The sequence below is a fragment of the Nicotiana attenuata genome, chromosome 3, assembly GCF_001879085.1.
Source record: "Nicotiana attenuata strain UT chromosome 3, NIATTr2, whole genome shotgun sequence".
In the NCBI taxonomy this organism is placed as follows: domain Eukaryota; kingdom Viridiplantae; phylum Streptophyta; class Magnoliopsida; order Solanales; family Solanaceae; genus Nicotiana; species Nicotiana attenuata.
This window is the reverse complement of record NC_031991.1, coordinates 67,905,931-67,916,357: the sequence shown is the minus strand read 5'-3', so window position 1 is coordinate 67,916,357 and position 10,427 is coordinate 67,905,931. Positions and strand designations below refer to the sequence as shown.

Sequence of the window (10,427 nt, the reverse complement as noted above, 5' to 3'; positions counted from 1 at the left end):
ATGTCAATGTCCTCATTTGGAGTGAACATTTGTTCATTTGCATGGCTAATATTTGTTTTTGTATTATTTATTTTTTTATCATTAGTGATTTTTCTTAAAACCATTTGCTCACTATCCATTTGTTCCTTAACCATGGTGGCCGGATTCTTTGCACCATTTTTTTCTAGGAATTTTGTAGGATCTTTGGATTTATATTGTAACATTTGAGTATCCAAATACTTACCAGTATTAGCGTTGAACAATTTAACCGAGATACCTGGGCCATTGGTGTTCTTGATTGTATTGTTGTTGGATTGTTGATTACCTCTTACTCCTTGCTTTCTTCCTTTGATGAAAGAGACTGTTTTCCACTCCTTTTGTGGGTTTTTCACCTTTGTTGTAGGTTGTTCTTTGGCTGGATCCGTATTGACTTTGGTGTTCTGTTGAATATAAATACATTGCCCTAATGTGTGGCCAAGTCTTCCACAATTTTTGCAAAGGAATTTTTCTCTTGTACTGGGGTATTTTTTTCCTTTTTGGTTCATTTTACAAGTAGTCTATTACCTATACACCAATAAACCTTATTATAAATGCATATAACATATAGTGATGATAATTCTGATTATAAATACAAGTAAGTTTTTACCATTCACTATTAAATCTCTTCAAATCACATACAAATTAATATTTTTTCACTGGCACCTTAGTAAAGGGGGGGGGTGATCTTGACTTTCATTTGTTTTTGTTCGATCCAATTCCTAGTGTGTTCTTCACCCCATCAACTGCACCTTGAGCCATGTGCATCATTTGCTCTCCAGTCTAAAAGACAACCAACAAGAAGAAAAAAAAACTGATTAAATATTACCAAAAATATTTATTTAAAATTATCGATAAAAATAAAAATAACGAAATGTATATTTTTAACCGTTTCCAAAAGATTAACAAACAAAATATATGTTTTGTGCATATATGTGTATATTATACCCTATTTGGCTAGCGAACACAATTAGTTTCGACCTGACTGATCAATTTTGTATTTTTCCAAAAAAAGTTACCTGGTGAAGGAATCCAGAATTCTGTTCCCTTTTTTGTTGAGCTGATTCGCGAGCTCTTTGGATTGCATCTTCAATTTTATTAACAGAGGAATTTGCTGATTCTGTCCATTGCTCCGTCTTGGCCTACACGTAGAGTAGAAGAAAAATAAGAACTTGTCAAATCGTAATTCTTTTTATGAGTTTAAATTCTACGCACATACTAACAATAACGTAAGAAGTAATTTCAAAATCATGTCACTTTTAAGGTGATTACATATAAATACCTATAACAAAATTAATATATAATCTCATAAAAATGGTAATTAACCTGCTATATATCACGGATTATACTACATTGGTATTATAAAAAAAAATATGCTTATTTCGAATCCATTTTATAACTAAAAAGTAGATGATATTTCACCTCAGCTTGGTCATGGGATTGATCAACATTGAATTGAGCACTTGCCATATTTGATTCTTGATATTAGTAATAGAAAAGCTTTTTTATTTATTTTTGTTTATTTATATGTTTGGGACTTGAATTCAGTATAATTAAAAACCTTCTGGGCTGATAAAAAGCTTTTATAGAGAGGTTTTTCAGTGATTGGTTTAGATAATTGATATGCTTGTTTTGCTGCTATTGATCTGCCTTTTTGTGGCTATCTTTGTTTGCCATTGCGCAAATTATGTTAATCCGTATATGTTTAATTGTTATCCTGTTTTATTTCATTCCCTTTTAATATCTTATCACTTTTTTTCTTCTAGAATACTCCTACAATCTAAAAAGGGCGTGCTAAGAAGGATGATATTTAAGGGCGTAATATATATTGGAGGAAAATAAATGTAGATAATAAACTACAACAAGCTTTACTATTAAAAAAAAAAAGCTTATTTCTTACGACATTTCTTTATTAAGAAAAAAACATGAGAAAACTTTATTTGAATATATTATATTGAAGTTTTTGTTTAAAGACGCAACAAACTAGATGGTGATGTCGAAGAACTTATTACAATTATTTCAAGTACAAATTTCGGATCTTCTGCACCAATCTCGATTTTCTTTTTGAACTGTTTTTTTAATCAAATATTTTCAAGGTTCTCAAATTTTTAGTCCAGTTTCTCAAGCCTTTCCAAATCAGTCGGCTTGAAATTTTTCGATTTAGAGTGTGTTAAACTATCTTTAATAGCCCTAATTTTCTCCTATTTCTTTTTGGAAAAATGCACTATATTGCCGCTCTAGAAATAATAGCCAAAATATATATATTTTTTGTATATATATACATATATTATATTCAAAAATTATACAAATTTTATACACTTTTAACTACCAAATGTAGATAGTTTCTGACGCGAACTAAAGGATAACACCCCTTTCCTTTTTCTTCTTTGTCCATATTTTCCTTTCTTTCACGGCCACTAATCCTTTTATATGACATACGATGGCTTGAGGAAGGCACAATTGGTTGTCTAGCCTTCAAAAATCGGTTGACGACCAATTCAACATTTAGGTAACCAAATTAGAAAGATACAACTCCAATGGTAATATAATTGATTGCAATCTCAATTTTGCATAAGGTAGAAAAAACTAAAAGATGATGTACACAAATCTTTTGACGGTCGATTCAATATTTGGCTAATCAAATAGAAGTGATTGACCTCCAATCCGACAAAATAATAATTGTAATATCAATTCCACATAAGGCAGAAAAACTCAAAGAGGATACGTACAAAATGTGCATTCCCCGTGCAAGACCAAAAGTGCAAACATTTAAAAAAAAAAAAAAGGAGTATAACCTAAAGATCTCGTGCTAAGAACAAAGCTGTCTTTACCAAAAATAATTTACTTGGATCTATATGACAAAGGAAGGCATAATTGGAATCAGCTCTGCTTTACCAAATCGAAACGATTGATCTTCGGTTGAAAAAAACATACAATTTCTTTCCGTGAAGAAATCAGTAAGAGAAGAAAAAATACAATTTCTTGCTCGAAAAAAATCACGTAGAATCAAAACTCAAAGAGAATATACAAGACATCTGCGTTTCCCGTGCATGACCAAAAGTGCAAACAATCCAAAACAAAAAATAGAGTAGAATCCAAGAAAAGTCGTGAACAAAGACTTTCTGAATACATTGGATATTAATTTAAAGCGTTCATTTTTAGGATACAATATAAAGTTAATACCCTAAAACCCCTTTAAACTATCATATTTTTGTCAGTTTCCTACTTAAACTATTCGGTGTCCCCAAAACCCCCCTGAACTATATTGCCGCTCGTATTAAAAATCCCTCGTCGCTGATCTGACATAACATGTGTAGATACTCTCTTGGAAGCGCGTGGTACATGAAAAAATCCATTAAAATGACCTACCTAACAGAAAATAATGGCTAACTAACCTAACCCTCTTTCAAATTTAGTTTTTTAAATAAATATTCTCCTAATTTCGGTTATATCCATCTTTCTTCCTCATTTTTCACCATTCTTCCTTATTTTTTCATCTTTGTTCTTTGTTTTTCACCTTCTTCTTCATATTTTAACCTTTTTTCTTTAGTTGTCCATATGGGTTTCCTTTGAAAAAAATTCTCCTTCTCTTGTTTCCTTTGAAATTATTTATTCTCTTTCTCGTTTTAGACCTCTTTCATGTCTTACACATATTGTTTAAAGAATACCAATTTAAATCTTCTTATTAAACTCAACACCTTGTAAAGAATAAAGTTAAATCTCTTGAACCTTCTTTATGTAATCTGGAATCAGAGAATATAATTGCTGGACAATTGATTTTTTATTTGCAAAATTTTATTTTGTGTATCTTTTGTTGTAATACAAGATAACTTTTAAGAAATACAACAATATATGCTTTTACTTATGTTTTAACTTTGCTATAAAGTAAATATAAATAAGGACTTATCAATCGGAGTGGAGTTTAGCATAAAGCACAATCACAATTAAACCTAAAATTAACACATTACATTAGACATTATTTTGGCGAAAACTCTTAGAATCAATCAATCATTCGAGAGTAATACTTCATGAGTAAACTATGTAAAAAAAATTGTACAAACCATCAGTTAATATAGTTAGATAGACGTACCTTTAAAAGTCCAACATGTGATTTTAATATACAGGGGATATTCAGGGGGGGTTTTGGGGACACCAGATAGTTTAAGTAGGTAACTAACAAAAACGTGATAGTTTAGGCGGGTTTTAGCCTGAGTTAAATAGCCACGTGTAGTGCTACATGACACGTTTTTTAGACAATTAGGAGCGTGTACTAGACGCACCTTTAAGAATGGAATGCGGGGGTTTTAATATGAAGGACAATATAGTTCAGGGGAATTTTTGGGACACCGAATAGTTCAAGTAGGAAACTGACAAAAACTTGATAGTTTAGGGGAATTTTAGGATATTAACTCTACAATATACTAAATAAACTTCGTTTAAATCTATTGCATTTCAATTCAAAGACAAGCATGTCAACTACTTTCAAGCTTTTTGATATTTTGGTATGAATGATGTCTATACCGAGGAGGCGAGGACTATGGTTAACAATTCGTGTTGTCTACTCACCACTATGCAACACTGCCTACTCGGTGCAGTTAGTTTACTTATTTCTCTAGTTAAATAGATTAACCCCTCTCTTAGCTACGCTCTACAATCAATAAGGCAGCCCCAGTTTTCAAGTCATCGCCCTTATCCACTTAAAAAATCACTATGTTCTGGAAAACCCAACTCCATCGGTAAGAAATCAAATTCACCTAGACAACAAGTGATACATCTTTAAACAACACGAATATCAACATCATCATAAGATTGTAGACCTATATTTGCAAAGGATCCCAAGACAAATATTTAACATCAACATAAGGTTGTAGATCAAGATCTGCAAAGTCCTATAGCGCCCAATTTAGGCGTCAAGTACCAATACATGCTCTACATAAATAACATCAGTATCAATACCACAATGTCAATAAGCAACAGACGTGCAACCGCAGAAACAAGATACTGGTCATCGGAAACATTCATTTAAGTACTAAACTTCCAATGGTAAAATATTCCCTAGATACCAACAGATAGCATGTACTCGGTGGATTAGTCAAGGCCCGCGCACAAGCTGGCTAGAACACAACCATTACGAAAGAAAGGGTACAATATTCCCCAACTTGAAATGGAAAGCAAAACTTACAATCTTTCATACAAAACCAAACATGCCTTGTCACTGACTATACATGAACAACCAACAAATACATAACCTAGATAAAAGCATTTTGAAAAGCCTATATGTTCTTGCAATACCTATATCATTGATCAACCTTCCAATGTTTGGTAAAATGCACAGTATTGGCTATAAAAAACAAGCTTCAAAATGACATAGTATATTTTATTTTTTGGTAAGTACGAATAAAATATATTAAATTAAGCCAACACTGATGCCTAACAGAATTGTGGAATCAAGCCACCCAGAGTATTATCCCTGTATTCCATAAGCTTGAAATGCTTGAACGCAGTAACCTAAACTTCGGCGTAAGCAATTCGACTCTCCAAGAAAACGATACTACAGAAGCTGACAGCTTAAGTTCTATGAGGAATAGCGAAATACAATGAATGGAATCAAGCAGCTCACTCGAAAAGTATCAATTGTTATTCTGAAGCGCACAATTACAAATTTGGGCAACCACCACGTAACAAATATGAAAATCATTCGACTATTCCTAAATTCCAAATTACTTGGGGTTGATTAAATGAATCGTGATTCCACCCATGTCAAGAGGATTCATCCTACTATCAAGCACAATAACCTACACAAAATTCCTTCTTTATCCAGATTTGGGCCAACAAGGTTTTGCACATAGGTAATTTGTAACAACGACAAGGCAACCACAAATTTCCAGCACAGCAGCTACACCTCAATCCCAAGCTAATCAACGGTATGAATCCTCATTATCATAATGCTCTGTTTGGATCCATAATATTTGAATACTCCGTACTTGAGGATTATCCATCACTAGGGATTCTCTAATATACACTAGTGGTTATATCTTTAATATACTAAGAGTCCTCTAATAAGCATTCGTCTTCTAGTTGATATAACCTATACAAATTTTCAACTTTGTATTCAATCTTTTGCTAGATCTGCCTGGATTTCAAGATATTCTATACCTATTGTAATATTAGTATAAATGATTGAGTGTCTTAGGAGAGAACGATATCTTTTGGGTAGATTTGCTTCTCTTCGATCTATAGCTTGCATATGGCAATTCTTCCCAAATCAATAAAATCATCACTCTTCTAATAACCGAGAAATCCGCATGGGCCAATGGCGTACGATTCGAAACTCAACGCATAATGGCTCCTTCTCCACTTAAATACCAGACGTGACGTTGAATGTGCTGTTAGGTGTTTGCCATAATTTTCTTACCATATTTGGTTTTCCTATCTCTTGAAGGAAAAGGGCAATATAATTACCTTTCCTTTTTGTAAAAAGAAATTATAAATCTCCAATATTTGGCTAGTCCTTTTTCTTGTAGGAAAAGGTTTGGACTTCTATAAATAGAGAATCCTTCCTTCTCATTCAGTAGCATCCACAATGTAGCCATAGGAGGCTTGGAGTCTTGTTTAGGGGGAGAACTTTACGGGACAAGTGTTAGTGTGTCACTTGGGTTTGCCTCTTCGTGAGGTTGTTCTCTCGATATTGTGTACTCTCTTTAATTATAGTGGATTGCTCATCTCCGTTGTGGACGTAGGTCAGTTGACCGAACCACGTTAAATGTTTGTGTCTCTTTTGGCAGATTTCTCTTTGTTATGTGTGGTTTATCGTCGTTCAACGTTTGGTTTACTAGCTTCCGCATGACACCTGACTTTTTCGACCCTTACTTAACCCCCCTAAGGTTGGTTAGCCCTTTACGACCGTCCCCAAACGGGTACCTAAGGGAACGAAGGGTTAACCGAATTACTTTCGTTTTTCGGGGGGTTTACGAAGTTTTTTCGTACGTTTCCTTCGTTTCCGAAACTACTTAATTTTAGGACCTTAGTACTACGTTAGTAGGTTTTCGAAGTTTCGTTACCCGAAAATTCAACGTAAAATCGATCGACTCGTTCTAATAACCGAAGTAATCCGGCGATGGTCCGAATGGCGTACGACTTCGGTAAACTACGAACGTCTAGTAAGTAGGACGTCCGTTCTCCAACGTTTTAAATTTACCGAGACGTAAGTACGTTGGAACTAGGGTGAATTGTTAGGTGTTTGCCATAATTTTCTTACCATATTTGGTTTTCCTATCTCTTGAAGGAAAAGGGCAATATAATTACCTTTCCTTTTTGTAAAAGGAAATTATAAATCTCCAATATTTGGCTAGTCCTTTTTCTTGTAGGAAAAGGTTTGGACTTCTATAAATTGAGGATACTTCCTTCTCATTCAGTAGCATCCACAATGTAGCCATAAGAGGCTTGGGAGTCTTGTTTAGGGGGAGAACTTTACGGGACAAGTGTTAGTGTATCACTTGTGTTTGCCTCTTCGTGAGGTTGTTCTCTCGATATTGTGTACTCTCTTTTATTATAGTGGATTGCTCATCTCCGTTGTGGACGTAGGTCAGTTGACCAAACCACGTTAAATGTTTGTCTCTTTAGGCAGATTTCTCTTTCTTATGTGTGGTTTATCGTCGTTCAACGTTTGCATGACAACTAACTTTTTTCGGTCCTAACATGTGCCAGGGTTCACAACCACGGCGTGCATCAATGAGATTATTATTTTATCAAAACAATTCCAATTCCAGAACTCTAAAATCAACAATTAACCAAACGAAAATACCAAAATCAGCTCCGCAACTCATAATCAGCTAATACTCAACATCCAACTAAATATTGCTTCATGATCATAATTCATAATTAGAACATTAAGCCCAAAACAGCCCCTCAAAAGCTAAACATTGATGTGAATAAGCATATAAACTACGATAAAATTCTAGAAAATTCGAGAATTTGTTTTATTCCTACAGAAAATTAAGTACAAAATACCATCATTGAGAAGGAAAAAGGGCGCGAGTAAACCCTAGAAGGATAGGAACAGAACATACAGTTTGTTGTTTTTTTGGAGATGAAAATTCAGTTAATGTCGGAATCATCGAAATCATCCTGAAAGGAATTGAAGAAGTCGGCGTCGGCGAGACGGAGGTGTTCGGCGGCGAGTGGGCCTTCACCGAAAAAGTCGAGCGCGTCCACTTCGTCAACGTCCATCGCCATTGTAGATCCTTGTTCTTCCATGTCTGCTAAAAAGTCCACTACCATTGGCTTCATTGCTGTTGATTCTCAAGGGATTTTGATTTTCTTCTCTTTCTCTCTACTGTTGCAATGCCAATTGTAATTGTACAAACTTGGCTAATCGTGCAACGGCCTATTTATAGAAAGGATAGCGTTTTAAGTTGAAGATTCGGGTCAAACATGGACCGACTCAATCATCATCTTTACACAAATAGCCAGTTGGACTCACTGTTTACTTTTCTAGCCAATATACATAGATTATACATTGATTATACACGGTTATACACACATCATAGTAGAAAAAACCCCAGACCAGATGTTTAGAATCAAACAAGTATCAACAGTCTGTTTTCTCTGCTTCTGCTGGGGAATCATTCGGCGGGTTATATCAACAGAACAGAAGAATGAATTATATATATTATGGGAGAAATTCAAAAATAGCCAGATTTATAAGTGGTCATTCAAAAATAGCCACAGTTTCAAAAGTCATCGAAATTTAGCCACTTTCATGTAAAGATAAATATGGACGAAAACACTATTCAAAATCTGAAAAATATTCCAGCATAATATACTGGAACTCCAATATACTTTGCCGGAACTACAGTATATTATACTGGAGTTCCAGCAAAGTATACTGAAATTCCAGTATACTTTGCTAGAACTCCAGTATTATAGTGGAGTTCCAGCAAAGTATACTGGATCTCCAGTATATTATACTAGAGCCAGCAAAGTATACCGGTCCAGCATAATATGCTGGAAGTTCATACACAGGTGCACCGAACTCCAGTATATTATGTTGGACCGGTCTCTGTTGCAGCAAAATAGTTGCTATTTTTCAATGACTTGGAAAACGCTGGCTATTTTTGAACGACCAGTCCGAAAACTGGCTAGCCCGTGCTATTTTAACATTATTTTGTACATCTGGCAGCTAATTTAGTTTAAACAGTTGAGTGAGTAGCTATTTAGGTTAATTCTTCTTTTCTTTTCTGAGTTTAACTAATAGCCACCAATGTGTAAAGTTATTTTATACTATCAAGTTATTTTTATGTGTTGTATTAAAAATCTATTTTAATTTTTAAGATTATGATTTTACTTGTAGATACATTTTGCAACCTTATTTTCATTATTATTATTATTCTCACTTCTTATGGAGAGAATTACATATAAATATCTTTTGAATGACTTAATAGATTAGTACTTGGAAGAAACTACCTCAATGCTAAGGTTTTTTTTTTTTATTTTAAAGTTTTAAACTACACTAATACAATGCTAGCAAACTAGTCGTTTAAAGAACTTTTTGTTGTCAAATTAGGTGTAAGTATGTTATTTCTAGTTTCTACTTGTTTCTTTTATCTGTTTTGAGTCGAGGGCATATTGGAAACAGCCTCTCTACCTTTTCAGAATAGGAGTAAGCCTACGTACACACTACCATCCCTAGATCCCACTTGTAAGATTCCACTGGTTGTTGTTATTGTTGTGTTATTTCTAGTTTAAAGGAGTTCTATATAAAGACAAATTTAGTGTTGGAATGAAATGAGATCGAATAAAGGGAATGTATTGAAATTTTACGCTGCAGACCTCAACTAGTTATGGATAATAATTATTATTTTTAATTTAGTCAAATGACACTTTTCGGTGATATGCCATTAGCAAGGATTCGACAGTGAAAAAAATAAGTGACCAAACATTGTTCTGCAAAAGTGAGTTATCAGTAGACACGAGAAAACTGAAACATATAGACGAGTATGATGCTTTAACCAGTTGAGTACAAGTTTTGCTAAAATAACAGTGTTGCTTCGTCACATAAATGCTCAAACTCCCCTTTGGAACAGCCAACAGAATATACCTAACATCTATGAATGGATATATCAACAACGGATAAATAAGGTTCATGTGGAAAAAAATTAATGAAATTATACGTATTATATTGATAAAGGGAACCTTGGCGTAACTGGTAAAGTTACTACTATGTGATCAGGAGGTCACGGGTTCGAACTGTTTTTCACAGCCTCTTGCAGAAATGCAGAGCAAGGCTGCGCACAATAGACCCTATGGTCCGGCCCATCCCCGGACCCTGCGCATAGCATAAGCTTAGTGCACCGGGCTGCCCCTTTTTTATACGTATTATATTGAGCTATAATCACCAAATCGCAAGGAAA

General features: G+C 34.3%; 1 protein-coding gene across 1 annotated transcript; it reads right to left on the bottom strand.

Moving 5' to 3' along the window:
- LOC109224701 (late embryogenesis abundant protein 1-like) lies at positions 696–1,569 on the bottom strand. The gene is made up of 3 exons (XM_019389228.1): positions 1,438–1,569; positions 1,035–1,157; positions 696–798 (listed from the first exon to the last, which is right to left on the bottom strand). Exons 1-3 carry the CDS (start codon positions 1,483–1,485, stop codon positions 712–714), a joined length of 258 nt encoding a protein of 85 aa, XP_019244773.1. The 5' UTR covers positions 1,486–1,569; the 3' UTR covers positions 696–711.